The following is a 25,029-nucleotide window of genomic DNA, read 5'->3' on the forward strand; positions in this document are numbered from 1 at the left end:
GGCTAGGCAGCTATTACCCAATCCCTCTGGAATACACACTGAAAAGGTGTGGATGTAGGAAGATATTGCCTGGTGTAAGCCAGGGAAGTTTCAGCAATGTTCTCACAATTTTAGCATTTGATCAGCAATCAGAAATTCCTTTTGTCACCACCCGATGTGACTGCCCACCTGAATGTTTGTATTTTATTCAGGAGGAGCAGCCAGCAAGTTCTTGCATTGTAAGTTTTTGTGGCATGGGTCCTATAGATAGATGCCTTGGAAAGTCTTAATTGGTAAACCTTTAATCTTGGTCGACTCCTTTTTGCATTTTGACAGTAACAGGAATGTGTGCTTTTGGATTCTAGGATCCAAAATATGCGTGTTTGGAAATTTCCAGTTGCAATTTTAAAATTCTCATGACTCTTAAGAAATCTGAACTTTTCTGCCAATTTGGCAAAACAGACTGTTTCCCATTATTTAGAAAGTGATCAATTTTATTCTAGGTTCAAAGAAAAAAGTATGCTGTGGAAACTCATACCAATTCTTTTCAAAAGGTTGATATGTGTGGTATTTATTGCAGGAATTCCTGCTTTTACACACACACACACAGCATTTTACTATTTTTTAAACCTGAATTACTGTGAGCTGGTATTTATGTGCTGCTCCCCTTGGACAGTGCAGTTTGAAAGCAGTTCTTTATATCATTTATTGAAATGTGAATAGAATAGGTTGGTAAATAATCAAGCACTTTTTTTTTCAAAATAAACAAATAGTGCAGAATAGGATAAAATTAGAACAGGATTCTGTCCTCCTTCATTGAGGACAACAGATGCCACTCCTTCTCTTGGATAGTCACCTTTTGAGAGAAGGAAGTTCTTTAATTGGAAGAGTTAATGATTAATTCCTCAGTATAGAATTGAGGGAGAATATATCTTGTTTAGAGAATGCAATTTCAAATTGGTGGACTTATAGTTTCCCCCAACTGGATATTAGAAAGTTATGTTAGTTTCTTAGTTGTTTTTCTTGTTTCACTTTCCAGTGGCCATTTTCTTAAGGATGGAGGCATTTATAATGAATTACTGTAGTAACAGTTTGTAAACTCTGAAAATCAAACAATTGTGCACTGTTGGTAGTCACAGTGGGCAGCAGCTTCAACACCCCAAAAATCCAACCACTGTTAAAGTTTTCATTTTTCAGGCAACATAAGATAAGAAAGGAAGGATTTACCAGAATATGAATGTAATAGGTTTTGTGTATGCTTAGGAATAAGTCTTCCAAGTGCTATGAGCATCATGGAGAAAAACTCTAAATTTTCTGCCAAACTGATCACCTTGTGCGTTCATTAGATTCAGGAATTGCTCTTACTTTGAATGACACATAATGGGTTGAACTGAACTAATGTGTTTACATCTGTGAAATGAAGAGAAGTGGTTTATGCTTTTAGGACAAAGAGATGGAAGGAGCAAGATGTAGAGGTTTTAAACTTATTTGAATAATAGACTCTAAGAGTGATTTTTGCATCTAGGCTCTGACTGTATTTGTTAACACTGGAAAAGGTTGGTTCAATAATTGAGATGAAACATTAGAGATGAGATTTTATAGGCAGGTAAGTGGATGGTGCTTGATTGTGAGAGCATACAAAAACCAGATGTGAGTGGAGGGTGACATTCAGCTATGAAAGGCATTCAGAAAATTGAGTGTGACATTTATATCCATGGGAAGTGGTGAGCTGAGTTTAGAAGGACATCAGAGCTCCATTTGGTGTTATTGAGCTTGAATTAACAACTAGGCAGCCACAAGGAAATGTCAGAAAGGTAGGGATTTTAGCTTGGCCAAAAAGTAGCCAACTCTTGAGGTTTTGTGACTTGACAGCTCTGACAAAGCTGATTAAACCAGTGTCTCTGATGAGGTGATGCAAAGACAGTTTATAGAGGAAGATCACACGAGATCATGAGTGAATTCCCCTGGGAAGTTGGCAATGAGAGGAATGGGAGAAATTGAGTCCTTCAGATGGTGCTCTGAAAGAATAACTGGAGACCCAGAGGAGTACCGAGGCTCAAAAGTCATCAGAAAAGGGTGTGCTTTGAGTAAATACGTGTAATCAAGTGCCTTTAAAACCTCTGTTCAAGTACAGTTATAAAGTGGATAAAAGGAGTAAAACATCCTGGGAGTTGGACTGTAGAGGTTGCTAGGGATTTGGTATCCTCCAAAAGCTGAACCTATTTCATATAGCAAAGCCAAGTTAAAGAGATTGAGAATGAAATTGGAGAGCTGGGATCAAGAGTGTGATTGTAGAAGCAGCCTGTGGTGGGGTGGTGGTGAGATAAAGAGAGAGGCTCATGTGGGACTGTCCCTCTTTGAATGATGAGACAAAAACCTCAGAACTTGCTGGTGTTGGTGTGAAGGACCATGGTGATGGAACTGGGCAATGACTGCAGTGAACATATTTTTTAAACCAAATTTCACCATGTATTCCTCTTATCTTTTCATATATGTTTCTATTAATTTCTTGTTTCCTATCCAAATAGTATCTGCCATTAAATGTTTAAATTTACTTTGCTCCTAAGATGTTATCATAACTGTTTAAAGCAGAGGCCTTTTGAAAACTGAGTCATCTGTGATTTGATGTTTCCTAACTCACTTGGCTTTATATTCCTAATGTTTAATGTAATTTGCTAACTGCTGATTAAAAGGTACAGAGATTTAAGTGGGCATGTGGAGATGATAGAATTTAAAATAAAGATTAGGGTTTTATCTATGTCAGAACAGAAGTCAATAATTTCTTTAGGAAGCCTGGCTTCTGTACACTTGAACATAAACCAGTTCTGAAGCTTTCATACTTTGTGGGATGGCTCTTAATTGCCCATTTCAAAATTGTTCAGGGATGGAAGTGCTGTGCCTGGAGCTGGCCAGTTTGTGCACATGGCCAGCATCCAGGCTAACCAGAATTCAGATAATCAGAGTTCATGAAAGTGTCTTGGATGTGATGGGTTGTTCAAATGTAAATAGTTACAAATGGTGCTCTCTCTCCATTGGTTATACAGAGAATACAGCATTTCAGTTTGCATTTGATGTTCCATTACCATGGCATTGTTACTGGAAACTTAATATAATCTCTCTGAAAGATCTTGAGCAAGAAGTGTTTTTGAGGGGTGAGACAGCTTCAGTGCAGGGGATTGCAGCAATTGCTTGGAGTCACTGAGGGGAAAGGGAACAAGAATAACAGTAGCTGTCTTTATTTGGCTGTACTTGGCATGTCATGGGGTTACTGCTGACTGGGAGTATCAGAAGGTGGGTTTTTATGAGATATCTGATGCTGGAAGAAGCATTAGAGTTGGAAAAGAATCTTTTCTGTTTTTAATTGTGCTTAGAATTTATGTTCTATAACAACATAATTTAATGATTTTGTGATGGAATTTAAAAAAAGGCAGCTTTGACCATAAATTACTTGTCTGAGTATTTTACATTCAGAATAACTAGAATCTTAATCAAAATTTAAGTGCTTTTAACCACATCCTACTATGAGAGCAGGGAGGAAGGATAGAGAGGGGAAAAAAACCTTTTAAGTTCCTGTGACAAAGTTGCAGACAACTGGCTTATAATTTCATGAAACCTGAGTTTGAATAGTCTGATTTTAGTACAATTCCTTTGCTGTTGTGTACTTCATCATAAATATTTTATATGTGGAAATTTGTCAAAGAATGAAAATCACCCAATTCAGTGTGTTCTTCTTGCTTATTGAAATCCAGGCTCTTTTAAGATTGTAGTTATTACCTCAATAAGTATGATGTGCTGAGCTAATTTTCTGAAAAGCTTTAGAAAAGAAAGACAAGGGAGTATTTGGAAATTACACTTGCCTACAAAGAAAGCAATATTAAAATTGGAAGAATATAGATCTAACTGAGGATCCTGTTCAAGATTACCTGTTCAATATACAATTTTATTTAGTTATTTATTAGCTCAGAGGTTGGGTGTGCCTTTTGTCCCAAATGCTTTCAGGTTCCTGAAGCCACTAAAGAAGCAGTGGTGTTATTATTCCCTTCCCTTTCCTTTCCTCTAGACTTGGATCTCTGCCCTCAGATTTATGTGACTCCTTATCTTCTTCTGTAGTCCTACGTGGAATTTGCATGTCAATAGCTATGTCATCACTGCTGTAATTGGTTTCCCATCATTCAGGCTTTACATTTGCAGTTTCATGGTGCCTGCAGAGTTTGTGCCCCAGTGAGTAAGTGGTGAAGTGGTGAGAAGGTGGCGGCCTGTAAAAATTGTCAGATGGGGATGACCACTAAACACCAAGTTTTGCTTTTTGGGATTGGTTGTTTATCAGAACACTGGCTCATAGTTAAATTTTGGCATAATTAGGAGTTTCTCAAAGCGCTTTCTTGTGCAGCCATAAGGATCTGGAAGAGAATCACGTGGCAGCAGCAGCAGCCACCTCTGTAACAAGGTCTCTGGTTTGCTCAGTAGAAATCAAAGTGCAATAATGAAGAAATGGACTGTGTACTGTATTTATGTGACTGCACATACCAACACTTTCTCTGTGAACCTCAGTTTCTGTGGGTTAAAAGTGTCTCCTGACTATCTTGGGTTTTTAATCAGAGAGTATTTTGCTGCATCATTCTGTTCTCAGAAGGTACTTCAACACTAGACATGCACGTATTTTACATTCTCAAGTTGTTTATTAGCATCTGATGGTGTTTGTGAGTAAAGTGGAAAGAGATAAGGGAAGGTGAAGGACAAAGGTTAGGTTGGAGAAAAGATTTGTCTGATCACACAAAGGTTTTGTTTACATGATGTCTACTTCCCTGAAGTGTCCTTTGCTGCAGTAATAGAAGCCCCAAAGCACCACCAAAGGCATAAAATCTTGTGCTCTGACTTGGCTACTCTTTTATTCTGTTACTCTAAATGATGGTGTTTATAAAAACATTAATGTCTTGTGTTTGTCTGCTGTAGCTGTTGCAATACTACTGAAGATATTCTTAAGAAAGGCCAGCTCAGTGTTTGGAAGATGAGAGGAAAACTTGTCAGTGGTTTTGTTTTTGTTTTTTTGGGGGTTGTTTTGATTTTTTGTTTTGTTTTGTTTTTAAGAAAAAAAAGGTGGAATGTGGGAGGGAGAAGCCTTCAGAAATATTGCTGTTCTCCAGGTAACTTGGAGAGTATGACTTGGCAGCTCTTCCAAGAGCAAGGCTTGCAAGCACACAGTTTTACTTGCCTGCTTTCTGAGTCTTTAATACTTAAATTTCAGGTCGTGGTTTCTTCTTATCAATGGCAGAACTTAGCAGGTTGAAACAGACTGATCTGAGATTTCAGCTTATGTTTCATACAAAGAGCACTTCTTCCTAAGAGCTGTGGGATGCTCAGAAGCTGCTGCAGAAATCCCATTTCTGCAAGGACTGTGCAGTCACTCAGTGCTGGTGTTTTGCAGTGTCTGATAATTGGGGCTGGACCCTGTGGCCTTCGCACAGCCATCGACCTGTCCTTCCTGGGAGCCAAGGTGGTGGTGATAGAGAAGAGGGACGCCTTCTCCCGCAACAACGTGCTGCACCTCTGGCCCTTCACCATCCACGACCTCCGCGGCCTCGGCGCCAAAAAGTTCTACGGCAAATTCTGTGCAGGATCCATAGACCATATCAGTGAGTACAGGCAGGGCTGGGCACAGCAGCACTGCTTCTTCCTGGGGGGAGGAAGGCGAGGGTGAACATTCAGCCTACACAGTCCCTGCTCTCATATTTTTGTATTTGTATATTTGTATATTTCAGCGTTACTTTTGCATTGTGCATTCTGGGCTGGTCATAAGATTAAAACATGCAGTGTTTATCTGTCATCTCTTAGACATTCCTAAGGCATAGCTTCTTCCTACACTGAAAAGTACACTTAAAGCTCAAACGTTTTTTTTCTTTTAATGGGTAATTTTTCTGGTTTTTGCTGATACATTCCTGCAGCTGCTGCATTGTTCTGTTTCTCTTGAGCAACTTGTAAAGAAAAATAAGTGCATGCTTTTGAATATTCTTGTGAATTTCTGTCTGGAGAAAGGTGGAACAGTTTTGGCTTTGTTAATGTTCAGGAGAGTGATGAAAATATGTTTTGATTAAATAGATGTTTGTGTTAAAACTGAGAATAATCTTGATGATTTTTATATTCTGTTAAGTCAGTCCTCTTTGAAAGCTGAATGCTTTGGTGGAGTAGGAGTTATTTTTCTTTTCTTTTTCTTCCCCAAAATTGACTGTACAAGGTGCAACCAGGTGTTGTTGTCTTTTTTTTTTTTTTAATTTGGCAACAAATGGTAAAACTGGAAGATGTCTTTGTAACTTCAACCTTGCAGATTGTTTTTCCCTCTATTTTCATTTTTATTCTTCCAGTTTTTATGCATTTTGGGGGTTTTTTGTGTATCAGCACAGCTAAAATTTAGTGTTTAGGTGAAGGATTTTTTCATTTCAGTGTCTGACGTATGACAGTAAGGTGTTTTCCTTCAAATTCATTGAGTCTGCGCACTGTAATTTTCATTCTCATTGCCAAAGTTACCTGAAGAGGTGGTGAGGAGCTTTCTATGCCCTCACTAACCCAGAGGTGCTGGCATGGAGGTGCAGTCAGTATTACATCCAGGCTGATCCAGTGGCTCTCTGCCATCTGTGACAAATGCAGTCCTGCCAGTGCTGTCTGCCCTCCCTCTTCTGCAGCTCATGTCCTGGCTGTTACCCTTGTTGCTGGTTAGGGGACTGAAACACTAAAAAACTACTTTTTATGCTTTGAAAAGGGTTGGGTTTTCAGCTGTGTAGAGTTTTCTTAGCATGCTGTGAAATCACACACCAGTGGTGCCTGGATGAATCACTGGGAACTCCGTGGGGAAGAAGAAAGTGGCAGCTGGCCTTTGTCAGGGTATCAGTAATGTCGCACAGACACACATGGGCCCTTGGCCTCTTTTCTTTTCCTTCTATTTCTTTATAATCTGCTTTTTTTCTTGCAGGTATCCGTCAGCTCCAGCTGATCCTTTTGAAGGTTGCCTTGATCTTGGGAATAGAGATCCATGTCAACGTGGAGTTCCGGGGGCTCGTTTACCCTCCAGAGGACCAGGAGAATGAAAGCAAGTAGCACTGAAATGGGCAGTAGAGAAGGGGGGAAGTTGTGGTAGGATACACAGGATACACTCCTTAATTCTGCTTATGATGTTAAGTCCTTTCCTCGTGCTCTATTAATAAGAATAGTTATTAATCCATTTTGCTTGGATTTTTAGTAGGATTTGCTTTTTCTAGTGGCAAATCCAAATTAGTTACTGAACGAAACAAAGTCACCAGGAGGACTGCACAGAAATAGACCAAGACATGGTAAATTGTAATTGCTTCTAAAATACTTAAGCCTATTATGTAACATTTTGATAACATTTTAAAACAACTCCTTTCTTTGCACTCACTAAGTGTATTTACATTGGTGAATGATCCTTGTAATGCTTTTGGTATCGCTGTGAAACCTCTTCTCTGATCACCACAGGAGTTGTAGCTTACTTGTAGTTTGGCCTTTTATTAATTGTATAGGCAGTAGAGAAGTTTGTAGGGGCCCTTAAAGGAATTAGGGGAGTTTTAGCAGGGCTATGTTTACTTCTGATTCACATGGAATTGCTGCTTCAGGAATAGCCCTGTCATCAGTGTAGCTGTCCTGCTGGGTTTCTTGACTGATCATGTGTTGAAGGATTTATTGATAGTAAGAACTGGTTTTATTTAATTTTTTTCTGTTATTATTGCCATTTATATTGTCACTAACTTGGAGTTTATCTACAGGAATAGGTTGGCGTGCACTGGTCCATCCCAAAACCCATCCAGTGTCTGAGTATGAGTTTGAAGTAATCATTGGAGGGGATGGCAGGAGAAACACCTTAGAAGGTAATGGTTCATAATTCACCTCCAAACAAAAGTTATTCTTAAATTTGTTGGAACAAAAGTGGCCTTTAACACACCAATCAACATCTGGAAATACACTTGATAGTGTGATAGGGACAGGTGACAAGTGACTGGGAGATTAAAAGTCCATATAAAAATCCATTTATAGCAGAGATGTGGGTGGTGTTTGTTTTCTTCCTCTAAACTAATAAAGACATAAGGGTTTTTGATCTGGATAATTTTTCCTACATTTTTTCTTTAGTTAAGTAGTATTGTCACTCCTACCTTTGGGTGTAGGAACTGAGGTGTTGAGTATTATTCTGTGTAGCAGAGAATCTTTTTTTTTTTTTAATGGAAATTGCAGCTTTAGGAACAGAGAGGAGAGACAGGGTGGTGGGGAGCTTTTTCCCTAAAGAACACTTTTCTAATGAAGCAATTGTTCTTTCCTCTTTGGAGGAGTTTGTAGCTCATCCATTCCCTTCTCTCCCTTTACTGTGTGAGTGCACCTGTCTGTGGCATACTGATCCCTCTCTGAAGGTGTGTTTGCTTTCCAGCATTGCCACTTTATCCTTCCTGCAGGGTTTCGCCGGAAGGAATTCCGCGGCAAGCTTGCAATCGCTATCACAGCAAACTTCATCAATCGCAACACCACAGCTGAAGCCAAAGTAGAAGAGATCAGCGGTGTGGCCTTCATCTTCAACCAGAAGTTCTTCCAGGATCTCCGAGATGCCACAGGTTTGCCAGCACTTGGACAGATTTCCAGTGAAATATCAAGTCTTTGTGTTTATAATTACGATTTTGCAGCTCAGGTTTGTGTGTTTAACCAGAAACAAACATCTTGTGCAAGGCAGTCAGTCATTGCTGCCTCTGAAATGTGATTTCCTTGTTTTTGTAGCTATTCTGCTGTACAAAGCAGTTGTGTGTCATTTTGATTCAGAAGTGGAGAATTTATGGTTTTCAGGAAATCAAAGCCCTAAATGGGAAGAGGTCATGAATCCAGAGTTTTGTTTTTGCACTCCACGTCTGAATGCAAACCTTAGAGTGATGATAAATGGATGTTTTAAAAGAGGTAGCTTTATGCAGGTGAAATGTGCTGTGGTTTTGTTGACAGTTCAGATTTTAAAGTCACTCAGAGCATGGAAGAAAGTTGCTTGGCATATTCTCTTTCTAATCATGCAGTTTCAATTTACTTTCTTCTGGTAGAACTTCTGTTGCACATAACTCCTAACTTGTTCCTTCATTACCATGTCTTTTGTTCTGTCACAAGGCATTGACTTGGAGAACATTGTCTACTACAAGGATGATACACACTACTTTGTCATGACTGCCAAAAAGCAGAGCTTGCTGGATAAAGGAGTGATACGGCATGTGGGTATTAACTTCTCCTGTATTCTCTGTAAGCTGAAATTGTGATGATAATTTACTTTTGGTAAGGTGAAAGTAGGAAAACGCGCTTCTCCTCCATCACGTAATGTTTTTCTACAGTTCTTACTTTAGAACATGAATGTAATTGTGTTCTAAAAGGCAGTTAATGCCCTTCTGAAGTATTTTAAATCATCAGACAAATGTTACAAAACCTGTCCTTTTCAAATTTGTCTCCTTTTGTAGATTTGGGAGTTTGCTCATGCTAAGATAAAATATTCTGAAGGAACATTTAATAGCTTAGTTGAGCTTCTCTTATTTTATGGGAATGAAAAATACTCAAAAGTTTCTTAGCCCTTTCACAGTCAGCAATGCAAGCAGGACTCATTACTGTTTGCAATAAAAGATCTATAGATTTTGGTCACAGTTATATTTTCTGAAAAATCCTTTCACCCAGGATTTTCTCCTGGGAAGCTGAGAAGCCTCAGAGAAAAAGGGAAACAAATTCTTATCTCATTTGCTTCTCCTGTGTTGTGCCACATGTGGAATGTGTTTGGAGATTGTTCACCCACAGGTGATTGTTTCGTTGAATTTCTGGTGTGAGTGTTTTCACTCATTGGCCAATCACAGCCAAGCTGTGTTGGGACTCTGGAAAGAGTCAGGAGTTTTCATTATTATCTTTTTAGCCTTCTGTAAGTATCCTTTCTGTATTCTTTAGTGTAGTTTAGTATGGCATTCTTTAATATAATATAAATTAGCTTTCTGAGAGCATGGAGTCAGATTCATCATTCCTTCTTGCCATGAGGCACCCTGCAAATACAGTAGATTTTCTCCTGGAAGTAGTAACACAGATAGGAATGAAAGAAATTAGCAAGCAAATTTGTATGAGTAGATTTCTCAGAATTTTAATGCCAGCTACAATATATACCAATCTTAAACTTGTGGGTTTGACCACGGCACTTTAACTGTGCTGGTTTTGGCAGGACCATGCTGACACGGAGGTCTTGCTGTCCCGGGAGAACGTGGACCAGGAGGCTTTGCTGAACTATGCCAGGGAGGCAGCAGATTTCTCCACTAACCAGCAGCTGCCCTCGCTGGACTTTGCCATCAACCACTACGGGCAGCCCGACGTGGCCATGTTTGACTTCACGTGCATGTACGCCTCCGAGAACGCCGCCCTGGTGCGCGAGCAGAACGGCCACCAGCTGCTCGTGGCACTGGTCGGGGACAGCCTGCTGGAGGTTCGTGGTCAGCCCTGAATGAGCACAAACCGCTGAGATCCGTGCTGCCTGACAGAGAGGCACTCTAAGGAAAGCTGCTGTTTGTTATAGAAGAAAGTGGGAGGTTGGAAGGAAGGGTGGGAGTGTTGGGAAAACAGAATTTTTAGCGTGGTAATGATCGCGCTTAAGAAAATGTGTGCAGAGCTTTTTCTGAAGTTCTGTCTGTTCCATCTGCTTCTTGTTGACTCTGTAGAGAACCCACTGTAGGCCTGCTAGTAGTTAGCATTTTGTAGTTGGTTTAAAAAGTGCTGTCTTGAAGAGAAGCTGTTAAAGCACTCCAGGCTATGAATTACTGTTGGAAATAGAGGAGCACTGGCTTTGGGAGAGCTCTCGAGCTGTTCACTGTACATCTGGTTTCCTCTAGCCCAGTGGGAGTGGAACTTGAAGCTAATTACTGAGTTATAATTTCCCAGCAGATTACTGCCTGAATATGTACTTGATACTTCTTTAAGATTTTCCCTAAGTGATGCTTTTCCTTTCTCTGCTTTTTTTTCCTTTGGTAACCTGTAATATCAGCCGTTTTGGCCAATGGGAACTGGAATAGCCAGGGGATTTTTGGCTGCAATGGACTCTGCTTGGATGGTACGAAGTTGGTCACTCGGAGCCAGTCCTTTGGAAGTCCTTGCAGAGAGGTAATGGAGAAAGTGAATACATTTACAGTTCTAATCCAATCCTCCAACATCTCATCGTTCATTACAGTTTCTTTTAGTACAAATATGTAGACAGAATGAGAGATACAGACTCTCACTGTTTTTAGAGAATGCACGAGGGTATAATTCAGTTAAAGGAAAAAATTTCAAAGGAGTTGATAAACTGAAGTATATGGATGAGTAAGAAATGTTGCTATTTCTGGTTCTAGTTTTAAAAGATTACATGAGGAATCTTTTTTTAGGTGCTTATTGACATTGCATGGACAAATTGAGCCTGACTGTCACCAGCCCTTCAATGGCAAACCAGATGAAGATGTAGATGCATTTAAAGTACTAGATACAAAAGTTCTTGCTGTTGCCTATTATCTTGTGAATACTTTTTATTATTTCCTTATAAGGAAGCTGTGACTTGCTATCTTTCATGTTGTCCTTGGTCACTTTGTTTCATGTAAGCCAAACAACATCTTGTCTCTTTTGAAGTATTGAGTTTTTGATGTGTTAATCAGCTTTGCTCCAGTGTGGTTTTGGTGACTCAAAGGACTCTCTTGGAGATCAGAACTCGGGTAATTAGAAGACAGAGTGAGTAAAAGCAACAGTTTCTAGGTCCTATTTTAAACTCAGCAACTGCAGCTTCTGACCATCAGGAACCATAGTATAATTTCTAAAATTGCACAATGGCACAGTTCATACTTAAAATTCCATTTGTTTGAATTTAAAAAAACAGCGAGGAAAATAATGTTGCTGTTGAAGCCAGACTTCATCACCTTTCCATTAGCCAGTTCAGACAGCAGTAAGATCTTCCCTGGGCTTTCTCTTCCACATATTGAACAGACCCAGTTCTCCTGGCCTCTCCTCACAGGTCAAGTGCTCCAGTCTCCTTGGTGGCCCCTCTTCCTGAGCCCTTCCTGTATCTCAGTGCCTTTATTGTACTGGGCAGTCCCTTCAGTTTCACTTAGTGTATTGTTCTCTTTTGTCCTTTGGAATTCTGAAGTTGTATTAAAGTGCAGATTTTAATATGGTTATGCTGGCTGTTAGCTATGCAGTGTCTGAAGTGGTTAGATTTCTGATTTGAATGTTTATCTCTCCAGAGTTTGCTTAGCCATAGTAGTAGTGATACATCTCTTAAAAAAAACAAAAACAGAACAAAACCTCAAACCAGCCAAAACAAACCAAAAACCCCAAACCACCACAAAGCTTAAACAAAACAGATGAACCAAAACAAAACCCCAAACTTTTTTTTTTGTGTTATTTTCCCAAGGGAAAGCATTTATAGGCTGCTGCCTCAGACCACCCCAGAGAACGTGAGTAAAAACTTCAGCCACTACAGCATTGATCCTGCCACCCGATATCCCAATATCAACGTCAACTTCCTGAGGCCACAGCAGGTAAGTCACAAATGGTGCTCCTGAGTGCTTGCAATCTGCAGTGGCTTTCCTCAGGTGAAGCTGTGCCAATGTTTTGGGGGCAGAGAGTGATGTGTGTGTAGCATGGAAGCAGTGAAAGGCAGTTGCATCAGTCAAAAGTAAACTTTGTACTTGAACAAATTCCCTTTTAGGAATGTTTGATTTTGATAATTTTAACTGTGATATAATGATACAGGAAACCTATAAATTTGTGTTTTCTATGTGTGCATTTTCTTTGTAATAATCCAGTCTAGCAGTCTGTCATTGCAATTTGGTATCCACTGAGCAGCAGCAGTCATAAAACAGATTTTATGTTCAGCACCGATTAGCTGATGCTTGCGGTTGTGAGGTTCTTGGGATAGGATTTTTGCTACCTACATGTACTTAGCTTCTTTTTTGTACCTTGGGATGTCTCTTTATTGTCTTCTGGTTATTTCTGTGTGTCTGGGGTGCATGGCATGTTGATGATCTTAAATGTTTTTGTGTGCCATTTTAGGTACGCCACTTGTATAATACAGGAGACTTGAAAGACATTCACCTGGAGATAGAGAACTTTGTGAACTCCAGGACACCAAAGCTGACTCGAAATGGTAGGCCTGGCTGCTGTCCTATTCCTTTTGGTATTCTGGAGCTGGATCAGTGCAGGAACTAGAGAGCAGCAGGGCTGTAGGGTATTATTTAAACATTCTCTTAATTTAGAAAAGGTATCCAGTAATTGTTTTGTCAACAGTCTGAGCTTACAATTTTTCAAGTTTCCATTAGCATGGGAATTTATTTTTGTTTGCCTAATTTCCCTTGCTTTATAATGCTGTTAATTTTCTAAGCACATTTGTTTGTCTAGGCAGTTCATTTCACATCCTTTATCTCTTACATTGTCCTTGCCTAAAGTGCAGAAGCCTGGACTGAGTTCACTCTAACAGTAGACTCAGAACTCCTACAAATGTATCAGAATGTATTGCTTGTGCAGTCTTGCATGTTCCTGCTTTCCTTTTCTTTGTCTCATCTCTCAACTAAATGAGACCTCACTTTGCCTGCATTATTCTGAGAGCTAGATGCCTTGTGATAAGCATTTCAGTAGCTGTCTTCTTGTCTCTACCCTGAGGGCTGTGTCAGACTTTGCCCTTTGCATGCCCAGATAGTGTTTTGGGATTCCCAGAGTGGCTCTTTGCTGCTAAGCCTCCCTTTCACTGCTGAAGAGCTGTGTAGTCTCTGCTCTTTGCCCTGCAGCCATGTCCCTTTAGGCTGCAATCTCATCAGATCTTCTGGTAAGATAAGGTCAGAATAGGTCAGTGCTTTTAAAGGAAAGTTTTCAAGGGAGAAGAAGTAGTTACAGAAGTACATTTGTCTGTTCTTTCCCTAGAAATGGTATATCTGGGCTTTAGAGAACATTGCTACTGTATGTCCTTTTGATCGTATTTAACAAGCCTTTGCAGCTGTTTTATATTTCCTGGGGCTCTTTTACAATAGCTAGGGTGAAAAGTCTGGCAAGTTACAACTTAGATAATTAGTTTTCAGCAAATTAAAAAATACTTTCTTGGATCTAAAATAAATATTAATAGCATTTTTGAAAAAAAATAAGAATCCAGTCCTCCATTACCCATTGCAGAAGGAACTTGTTTTTTATATTAAGGTTTTGCTTGTTGATTCATGGGGGTTTGTGTTGTACTTAGAATTTGAGCTGTTGTTCATTTTTATTTTGAAATGTGCTTTTTTTTTTTTTTTTTGACAGAGTCTGTAGCTCGCTCTAGTAAATTGCTCAGTTGGTGCCAGAGGCAGACTGATGGATATGCTGGTGTTAATGTGACAGATCTGACAATGTCATGGAAAAGTGGCTTAGCTTTGTGTGCCATTATCCACAGATACCGTCCAGACCTAATGTGAGTAACTGGCTGCTTCAAATCACTGGGAGGAGCAGGAAATTAGTGATGTTTGGAACTAATAATATGGAGTTGGAGGCAGTGCATTTGTGACTTAGGAAGAAATAGATTGAAATGAATTCAATTAAACTTGATAGAAACCAACATCCAGTGATTCACTGGCAGAGTGGAAGGTCATGATAGCTTGATGAATTTGAAAATAAATGTGTTGTCATTTTACCTTCTGGATGATTTGGCAGAATTAAGCTTCAAATTGGTACTGACTGGAAAGCATTATTGACTGACAAATTTTATGTGTGAAGTGAGTAAGGAACAGTTCATAGCTTCAGTTAAATCTCTTGTGAACAAGTCTCTGCATGGTCCTTTATAAATTTCCTGTTTAACAAAGCAGCTCTTCCTAAAGACTTTCAGGCTGCTCTTTCTAAAATAGTGACCCACAGCCTAAATGAAGAGGTTGTTACTGTTTGCACACTGACTTGGTGATTGGGTGGATGGCAGAGGTGTCCTCTTCAGTGATATATTGGGTGAAACAGCCCAGATTCTGGAATGGGAAAACACTGGCTGCAAAAAGTGATGATAGCATAGATTCTGGTACTTTAATCTGAAATGTCTCCAACTCCCCGAAGAGACATCAGAAAAAGTAAATTCTAGAGCTGTACTTGAAGACATAATCCACTGTAAAACATACTGAAAATATGTGGAGTTATTCCAATCCATATGCACTGAATTACTTCTGTATTAGTGTACTTCAGTAAACATGAACTACACTGTTTAATAGCTTTATAGCTTGTGGGGAGTTCAAACAGCTTTTAAAATGCTTCATGTAGCTCTCTACAAGCTATAGTTTTTCATATAGTTATACAAGTTTTGGAAAAAGACAGCAGGATAAAAATGTGGATCAGTCAAGAGAAAAGGGGACAAAAAGTCAAGATTTAATTTAGTTCCAGGTGCACAGAAGATTTTATGTAGGAGGCACTGTACAGTCTTCCAGTAGAGGAGGAAGTGGAGATGTATTTCAGAGGATGATGCTTTTTAAGAAGAAAAGTCTAGGTGTTTAACAGGAGCAAACAAATATATTTGAGCTGAAGTTCACTGTAGTTAAGTAGCATCAACTTTGCCATGTTGGTGGAAAATAAAATTAACATTTCAAGAGACAAAAAAAGATGGATGTCTGAGTTCTTTCAGAAGACTGGTTTCTGCTTGGTTCAGTGCAAGGCCTCTTTTTGCCCTTTGCAGAGACTTTGACTCCTTGGATGAGCACGATGTGGAGAAGAACAACCAACTGGCCTTTGACATCGCTGAGAAAGAGTTTGGGATCTCTCCTATTATGACTGGAAAGGAAATGGCATCTGTTGGAGAGCCAGATAAGCTGTCCATGGTGATGTACCTCACACAGTTCTATGAGATGTTCAAAGACACCATCCCCTCTAGTGGTAAGCAGTTTGGGGCACTTCTGTGGGATTTAAAGACTGTTCCAGGGTGAATTTGTGTGCTTCAGTTACCTTCATGCTGCTTCTGCATGAGCACATTGAGTGGTTACTCATTGTAGCTTTACATTACAAAATGTTGACTTGTTACTGGTGCTGATAAAAACCACGTTAGCAGCAGGAGGAGCAAAAAAAGGAGTTAATATACAATAGTGTCCTCAAAAGTTCACTTCAGCACTACTAGATAAATTTTCTCCTTTCTTACAATTGTTTGTCTTAACTAATGTGCCTTGCTAGTAGTTGTTGAACAAGTAATTTCAAAACACCAGCTGAGTTTTATACCTATTTATCATCTGTGAATGGTGAGACTAAATTCAGGCCATCTTTGGAACAAAACATCTTTGATCAGAACTGAAAGATGTAATTACCTAACCCAAATCAATATGGCCAGCCTTTAAATATTGATAATGTTGTTACAGCTCTTTATTACTAGTGATCTTAATTCACATGTGTCTCTCTGGCAAGGGGAAAAAATTGGGTTTAATAGCATTTTAAAAATATAGTAAGTGTAATGTATTATTTCTAAAATTCTGTATTCTTTTTAAGAATACTGATGCTCATGTTCCTTAAAGCATGTTCTTTAAATATAAAAGTAAATAGAGTAAACACAGGCGGTTATAAACCCTGAAAGAACTGCTTTGGGCAAAATGAAAAAGCAGAATAGATAAGAAAGGTATTAATTCTAGACATTAGTCATTTTGTGCAAAATTTAGAAATCGTGAGGATTTCTGAGAATTTAAGAAAAAGGCTGCTATGTTAAAAAGACTCAGTGAGTCCTTCAGTTGTGTATTCAATAACAGCACCATAGAAAAAAACTTCATGGCATTCCCTTGTTGTGCCTGTTGTCACCAACAGATAGCCTGGAGCTGAATGCAGAGGAAAAGGCTGCCCTGATTGCCAGTACCAAGTCTCCCATCTCCTTCCTCAGCAAACTGGGACAAAGCATCTCTCGGAAGCGCACTCCCAAGGTAAGCAGGCACAGCCCTGGGGGCACTTGGACAGCCATGCTGCGAAAAGTGCAGGTGTGAGTGTTTGTTAGTTTGCTAGAGACCATGTGCTCACCAGCCCTTGGTATGGGAAAATACATGACCTTTATGACTGCAAAATTGCATCTCTAGTATGTACCCCTAGAGGTGTTTTTTAGTCTTAAAAGCTTAGCCTTGTGGTAGTACTTGGGCATATATTTTCTCTTGGAACATAGCTAGTTGCTCAGTTTTCATGATTTGAAAGTGTTGAAGAATTGTCCAGTTGAAAGTTACAATCCCCTAAGGAGTATCTAGGAAAAAAACTCTTAAACAAATGGAGAATGAGCACAGGGAATTAAATAAGCTTTGCAACTAAACTGATTAAGAGCACTGATGACACTTATCTCAGCCCAGAGAGGTATGAGAGTTATTTTTGTTTTCTTTCCCCTACTCCTTCTGTTTTCAGGACAAAAAAGAAAAGGAACTGGATGGTGCAGGAAAGAGGAGAAAAACCAGCCAATCTGAGGATGTAAGTATTACAGTGAGAGGTGTCAGGGAGCAAAATAAATGGTAGGTACATTTTTCCCCACTTCAGTTCTTTCATTTTTTTAATATCCAGGCAGGGATTATATAGGATTTTTTAGATAAAATTTAATTCTTCTTCAGAAGTTACACTTTAATGGTATCTTTAGTGCTAATATTTTATTAATGTTTATGAAAGAATACTACATAATACTACTATAATAATACTACAAGTGAATAACACTACAAGTGAAATGTTACAGTTCCCTGATGTTCTGCTTTTATTGCAAATTGCTATGGTTTGATGAGGACATCAACACTCAAAACTTCTCAATGAAGTTTTGTGGTATTGTCAGAAGCTTGATGCATATTTAAACTTTAACTTTGGTTTATGCAAAATCCAAACATTTCCAGTATGCCCACAAGGCAGTTTTTCAAATTCAGTGTTTGTAGCCAAATGGGTACAGGTGAATTAAAATTCAGTGCTTTGGGTTTGTTGTTTGAAGATGAGCTTTGGTTTATGTCAAGGGCTTCACAGGGGTGTTTCAGCTGAGATCTTTTTGTAGGTATCAAATAAGATTGAAAAGATCAGTAAAGTTTAACAGAACATTTGATGACTTACCAAAGGAAATTAAAATCTGAGCTTTCAAGTGAGGCTGAGAGATTTGTTATCTCTAGCGTAAGAGACTTTTCACAGCAAAGGGATAGAAAGGAGAAGGGTGATCTGGTTGTATCTTGTTAAATTTTGATGTCACTGATTGTTAGGAGGACCTCCCACGAAGCTACAGAGAAGAAAGGCCCACACTGGTGAGTGCCCTGACAGAGAGGAGAATTGATGCTGCCATTGGGAATCAGAACAAAGTCAAGTCCATGGCAACCCAGCTGCTGGCCAAGTTTGAAGAGAATGCACCAGTGCCATCCTCACACTTACGAAGACAGGTAGGAGATGGATAATAAACCCCTTTGTTTTGGAATTGAAGAGGAAAACCATGGGTGATAGCATGCATTCCTCAAGACTTGGTGCTAGTGTTGCTTTTCTACTTCAAAGGCTCTCCTAAAGAAGAGTGAAGTTTACCCAAAGCTTAAATTTTACTAGTACAGGGTGGAGAAGACCAGCAATTGAGTTTCTTTTATAACTACTATTGCTCTTTAAAAGCTTTCCAGGAATGTTCTCCTTATGCTGTTTAAGAACAACCATTTGATTTCTGATTTGAACATTTTCATATCAGGTTACATCTGTTTGTTCTTGTGAACTGTGATTAAGTGTTGTACGTGTGTATGTGCAGCAGATAAATGCCTGGGAGTTTCTTGGCAATCAGGATGTTAGTGTCATTCCAAGTGAGGCTCATTTGTTCTCCAGGATGGTATCTGAGCTGCTGCACTGCAGGCTAGCTATCTTTGAAGTTAGATTGAGTCACTTGAAGCTGCTGCTGGCAGTGCAGTGTCAGCAGGATGAGGCTCAGTGTGGTTTAAGTGCCAGAGTCCTTGCTCTGCTGCATGAGTCCATCCCCACAGCTGGTGCCAAGCTCTGTGCCATGGCCACATCGTGAGTGGGACCTGACCTGGCTGCTTGAAAGCCAGCTCAAGTTTGTCTCTGCTACCCTACATACCAGCATTTGTAGTGCAACATAATCGGAATGGCCATGTCTATCCACACCATAAAATGTTTCTTCAGCTGCTACACATTGGCTGGCATACTCAGCCAATGATTTGAAGAAACAATTAAATGAAAGGAAAGCTCCAAAAATATGTGAAATTCCCCATTTTTGGTTATTTTTTTTTCCTTTTTTACTTGCTAAATGAATTCCCCCCTACCCTATATTTTTTTCTTAAATGTTTGTCTGTCTTAATCTGTGTTCCATTCCTATGGCTTTCTTTGAGTTTCCTTCACTATTTTATCTTTCCTCCTTGGTCCCACCTTCCCTACAACCTGCATGCAGCCACCTGTCCTGCCTTACCAAGAGCGTGTCCACAGCCAGTCATCCAGCAGACGAGAGCAGGGCCGGCTTGCCCCCATACCCCAGTGGAAACAGGTAAAGAAAACTCATTCTCACTACATTGCACCTCCTCACCCAGCACCACCCATCACTGTTGTGCTTTTAAGCCAGTTCTTTTCCAGCACCTTGTCTGAGTCTGTTATTTTAAATAATTTCCAGTGAATAAAGTCAGCATCGCCCTTTGGTGATGATGTATGGTTTAATGTTTCAAAAATATTTAATCAAATTTTCCCTGCCTTCTTGTGATAGTTTCAACTTACCTAGACTTTCATGGATGTTGCAGCAGAAATTTTTGCCATAGAATTTCTAGATTCTTCTGTTAGAAATAAGGGAAACAATGTAACCAATTATGGAAACTTATGAGGTAAAAAGATCTTATCTATGATATTAAAGCTCTTCCTTGATATAAATAGTAAACTTGGTTATCAGTTTTGCTAGTCCTATGTGAAATCTTAGGTATTCTGTAGTTGCAGGAGATTTTCCTGTGGTTTCCCTTTCTTTAATGCAGCTTTCCTTGCCAGCTTCTCACACTTGTTTCTTTTCATACTCCTATGTTGCTGTGAATTCAGTACATTTTAAGTTTTCTTCTACAGAATACCAACAGCAGACCAACAGCAGAAAAATCAGCAGGTATCAAAGTTTATTTTTTCTCCAATGTTTCGAGCCATTGTCATTGCTGCTGTTTTTCTTTCAGCCATGTGCTTTCCAAAACTGAAGACTTCTGTAATCTTTTCAGGCATTTTATGATACTTACCTCACTGGCTTCATCTATGATGCCTCATCTGTGAACCAGCTCACTGGTTTCTCTGTGCAAATGGCCTCCTCATGTTTCTGAGAGTGCTCAGAAGTGTTTTGCTGACAGCCATAATTTGGAGAAACATCTACTTCTCTCTGGCTGTAGTTTAATCAGTGTACTTTGGAGTCAAGAGGAAGATGATGACACTGCTTTGGAAATTCACTGTTCTTGATGAATATGGATTCATGGTGATCTTTGTGTCTGAGACATTCAGCACAATTAATTCTGCACGTCATGACTGGTGCCCTGATCTAGAAGATTTCTTTTCAAGGAAGAAGATCTAAGTCCAGAGAAATTATTGTCAGGATGCTTTGCTTTCCTGACTCAGGATTTGTTCTTCTATCCTTTGTCTCATCAAAATATTCTTTATAGGCTAATGAACATTTTGAGATGGATTCACATAATTCATGATTAAGGCAAATTTTATTTCTCAAGAATACTTATTAAGGCAGAAAAAAAACCCTGAAGCAAAAAAACTGTACAATATTAAGTGAGTTGATGAGCACTCCTTGTATTGCCTCCTAGAAAAAGAAAAACTGGATTGCACTGGCTGTCTTTCTGTTTTAGCACTTGGAAAATGCCACATTCCTGCACCCTTGAGATTTCTATTTGAATTTGTTCCTGAAAGTTTATGAAGGCTTTATAATTAAGCCTTTATAGTGAAACACAAAAGTTCTTATTGCCATTCTTTTGTCATTGATAGAAAAAAAGGACAAAGTTTTATTTCCTGTTTTTATTGAGGATTTTTCTCCTCACCAGGGAGCATTTTTTTGGGTTTCTTTGTTCTTGTTTATACCCGCACTACACAACTGAAAAGAAATTTCAAAAAAGGAAGAAAAAATCCTTCTCCTCTTCCTATACAGGCATGCTATCAACATCAAGGAAGAAGTGTAGGGCATATCTCTGAAAAATCTTTCTGCAACAATTTTACTTTCAGAGGATTTAAATTATTTTTTTCAACACTGGCAGTGATTGCCCTGTGTGCATGATTTCCCTCTCCATATTACACATGGAGATGATCTTTCCTTGATTAGTTCTACTGCGTCAACAGAAGATGATTGATTCCTGGGTCCAGATGTGTTGCAGGATTTGCAGTGCTTTTGTAATGAAGAAGTATAAAACTGGGTCTCAAGGATGCCAAATCTGCAGGATGCAGAAGGACCAAAGCCTCACTCATAGGGTTCCTGTTCCAAAGGTTCCTCACTGTGTTCCTGGGGAAGGGAAGAATATGGGTTACCTTTATTCAAAAGCCATGGATGCACAGAGCCATTTATTCTTGTCTGAACAGAGACAGCTGAAACCACTGAGCCAAGCAGCCAGCTTTGCCAAGCCTGGACAGAAATCCCCTCTTGCAGGAAGTTGTTGCTGGAGCAGTACCTCAGCTGGCTGCTGAGATTTCTGGTTCTGATTGCTTTGGCAGGCAGAACCTGATAGTTGTGAGACTGCACCTTTTGATGGTGCTGGACTGGCCTTCCGTGGTGACATTGGTCACTCTGGCTTGTAGCTCATCCCTGGATGACAGACTGCCAATAGAGAAGTGCTGCTGAATGCCAGGACCTGTCATGAATCACAGAATGACCAGGTTGGAAGAGACCTTCAAGATCATTGAGTCCAACCCAGCCCCAACACCTCAGCTGAACCCTGGCACCAGTGCCAGATCCAGGCTTTGTTAAACACATCCAGGGACGGTGACTCCACCACCTCCCCAGGCAGCCATTCCAGAGCTTTATCACTGCTCATGCTCTAAAGGATTACTGTTGCTTCTGACAATTCTTTAGGGATGATATATGTTTGCTAGAAAGAACTGTTCACGAAGCTTGTGGAAAGGTTTCTCTTTTGGCACAGGTGTTGAAGTTCAGGAGCAGAAACTTCTGCTACTGACTGAATATATCACATAGCAATTACCTTCTAGGGGAGAGTGCTTTGTAGAGGGGCAAAACAGCTCCTAAGGAGACACAGGGGAGGTGTTGGGTGTTACTGAGAGAAACCACAGGTTGCTTAATATTCTTACTAGCTGGCAAAATGAAGTTGAGATCCTCTCTTTGGGAGAAGGGCATTTATGTGATCGACAGGTTTGGTTTTTCCTGTCTTTTGGAAACTGCATGGAAGAGGAAAGTATATTGCAAAAGCATAAGAGTGGCTGCAAGGAAAAAAATTGCAAAGGAAATGGTCTGGGTTGGACCCACAGTTCTGAAGAGAAAGTGGCATCTGCCTTGGGGCATTGCCTGCTGGTGTCTGTCAGGTGGAGATCCTTAGCTGTACTTGCTTACCAGTTTAAATCTAAAATCTTGTTTTACCCCCTTGCATTAAGATATTAGGTGAACAGTTTCCTTGAGCTTGTAAAGCAGGAGATACAACACCTCTGTGTGTTGTATAGGTGAGGTAGAGGTACCTTGCTAAGAGAGAATTCCTAGAAAGAGTGAAATCCTGGCAGAATCTGTTCTGAAGCAGTTTTTACTGCCATCACAAGACCTTTAATGCTGTCTCTCTTGGGAAGGTGATGCCTGCTTGTATAAGAACATCTTCCATCATGTGCTCTATGCTTTCTGAGCCATTTTGGCTGCTTTTGGCAAAGAGCATCTCATCCAGGATCATGAAGCCTTTGAAAGCCATATGGTCTATCCAGAAGAGGATCTGACTGGGCATGGTGTGAGAGACAAGCCTTTTAAACTGAATTTTGCCCTGGATTTCCAGACCTTCATCTTGTAGCCTTCAGCAGTCTTCTATTGTTCTATAGGTCTCTTGTCAGCAACAGCTTTTGTGTGTCATACATGAGCTTAAATCATGTTTGATGTGTACAAAGATACTTGTAGGATGGAGATCCCGTGTTTTTTGGTGCACATCTTTTCTGCCTCCGGACATCTGCTGCTTCTTCTTTTGAGACCATTCCCTATAGTGTCACAAAGGGCAGAAGTGCAAACTTTGCAGTAATTTTGTTGGAACTGTGTTTTTTGAAGATAAATAATGACTGAGATGACCACAGGCAGCAAGAGCTGAAACCTCACCAGGAGAGAACTTAAAACACCAATGACTTCTGCAAATACTCCTTTTTTACCTTTAATTTTTTAATTTAAATATAGTGATTATTTTCTGCATTCCTATAGTCAACCTTTTCTTGTGTGCTCAGAAATACATTCTGCTGGAGGGCTGACGGAACATGTACTTCATGCATTCATCCAATATTACATTCTGAGATTTGCCTTGAAAAAATAAGCAACTTTGTGAAAATTTTGACATTTGAAATGCAAACTTGGCCATGGACAGATGAAAATCCATGAGCAGCTCTGTGGTTGAGAACGTTGCCATGCTTTCAGTTAGAAATGAGTGACTTCATAGCTAAGCCTTTTGAAACAACATATAAATGTTCCTTATCCACTGCAGTGCAAAGTCATATGCTTCAGTTTAAGCTGCTTTTAGCATCTGTTTGAGATAGAGTAGTGTATTATTTATCTGTTTTGTTGAAAAGGAAGAGAGCACCCAAACAGATGTTAGTGCCAGCTCGTTTGCAAGGGCAGTAATAAACATCTGTAATATGTCTACACCATGTGCAGTTTTTTAGAGCCTTATCTAACACTGGCTTTGAGTACACAGCATTTTGTTTTTTCCCAGTGCAACCATTTCCAGATATGCTCTGGTGAGAACTCAGCAGGAAAAGAAAAATCAGGCTGAAGGTTCATTAATAAACAAGAAATGGTGGAGAAAAAAAGACCCTACATAACAAGGAGTACAGCACTAGAAGGGCATGTTTTCTGGTGTGTTAAACTGAGGACATGTATGTGCATTGTGTAATATGCAGACTATTAAATACAGCTCCATTTTATCTATAAACCAGCTGGATTTGTTTCTAACAGAATGTTGTACATTTTAGCTTGCCTGAGATGGTGTAATGTCTGTAAGAGAGAAGAGATCTGGAGCTGGGAGCAGAACACTGAGACTTGAATTGTATTAGTAATGAGCTGCAAGCAAGAGTAATTAGGTCAACAGGATGCATATTTTTAAGCATTTTAAGGCTCAGCAATAAGTAATTTTTCATGAAGCAAAGAGAGCAGTCCAATTGTGCTATGGACAGTTCCAAGTTTTGCCTTTAACTGATTGTAAGACCTTGACTCAAAAGCTGTTGGTTTAATTGCTGATTGATACAAATCTGTGTTCACTGACTGTCAAATGTGATTGTGTGGCTCTGGGTAAAAACTTGGGTCTCCTCTTCAGATACACTGTTGCTTTAGCTGATTTGAGAGAGGTGTAAGCTTAGATCATGGTCTCAGTTCATGCATTCTGGCCTGTCTCACCAAACCACTGGTAATGTTACCTCTTTTCTACCATTATTATGATTTTTTTTTTCTTTTTCTGTTTTAAAAAAAGATGAGGCATAAGGAACGTTCTCGGACCTGCCCCAAAAAAGTGATCATGCTCTCTTCTTGCACTCCATCCTCCTCTCCATCGTATCCCAGGCAGCAGGTGATTCCCTCTGCATGCTCTGTCCCTTTCTCTTCATTGCTGCTTGCACAAGTGACTAGCTCAGTTACCAAACAGCTTATTTACAAATACACTTCCAGTTTTCTTTCTTTCAGGTGCTGATGGGGGCTTCTCACCCTCTTAGGTTAGGAAAATAAGGCAACATTAACTCACTGGAAGCATGAAGAGTCTCCACTGGAGACTGAGATTTTGCTGTAGGCAGATTTATTACAGAACCCTTTCTTAGTTTTTAGATGCAGCAAAGTAGAAATTAAAAGTTCGGAGTAATGCAGGGAAAGAAAATTGAATTTTGTTCCATGTCCACTGTCTGTTTAAATAGGTGTGACTGAAAATTTGCTCTTGTATCCATTAAACTTTTATAGGA

General features: G+C 39.6%; 1 protein-coding gene across 1 annotated transcript in view; it reads left to right on the forward strand.

The window, feature by feature from the left end:
* Positions 1-25,029, forward strand: part of MICAL3 (microtubule associated monooxygenase, calponin and LIM domain containing 3) — a 131,228-nt gene that overhangs the window by 25,141 nt on the left and 81,058 nt on the right. The window contains exons 3-18 of the mRNA XM_058805709.1: positions 5,405-5,612; positions 6,944-7,060; positions 7,752-7,853; positions 8,430-8,585; positions 9,118-9,218; positions 10,196-10,453; positions 11,009-11,124; positions 12,401-12,527; positions 13,042-13,135; positions 14,275-14,422; positions 15,659-15,855; positions 16,765-16,877; positions 17,341-17,403; positions 18,162-18,335; positions 19,337-19,429; positions 24,552-24,647. Of these exons, the coding sequence (XP_058661692.1) occupies positions 5,405-5,612; positions 6,944-7,060; positions 7,752-7,853; positions 8,430-8,585; positions 9,118-9,218; positions 10,196-10,453; positions 11,009-11,124; positions 12,401-12,527; positions 13,042-13,135; positions 14,275-14,422; positions 15,659-15,855; positions 16,765-16,877; positions 17,341-17,403; positions 18,162-18,335; positions 19,337-19,429; positions 24,552-24,647 (2,163 nt within the window). The remainder of the gene's footprint in view (positions 1-5,404; positions 5,613-6,943; positions 7,061-7,751; positions 7,854-8,429; positions 8,586-9,117; positions 9,219-10,195; positions 10,454-11,008; positions 11,125-12,400; positions 12,528-13,041; positions 13,136-14,274; positions 14,423-15,658; positions 15,856-16,764; positions 16,878-17,340; positions 17,404-18,161; positions 18,336-19,336; positions 19,430-24,551; positions 24,648-25,029) is intronic.

Source organism: Ammospiza caudacuta, chromosome 5 (assembly GCF_027887145.1).
Source record: "Ammospiza caudacuta isolate bAmmCau1 chromosome 5, bAmmCau1.pri, whole genome shotgun sequence".
Lineage (NCBI taxonomy): Eukaryota > Metazoa > Chordata > Aves > Passeriformes > Passerellidae > Ammospiza > Ammospiza caudacuta.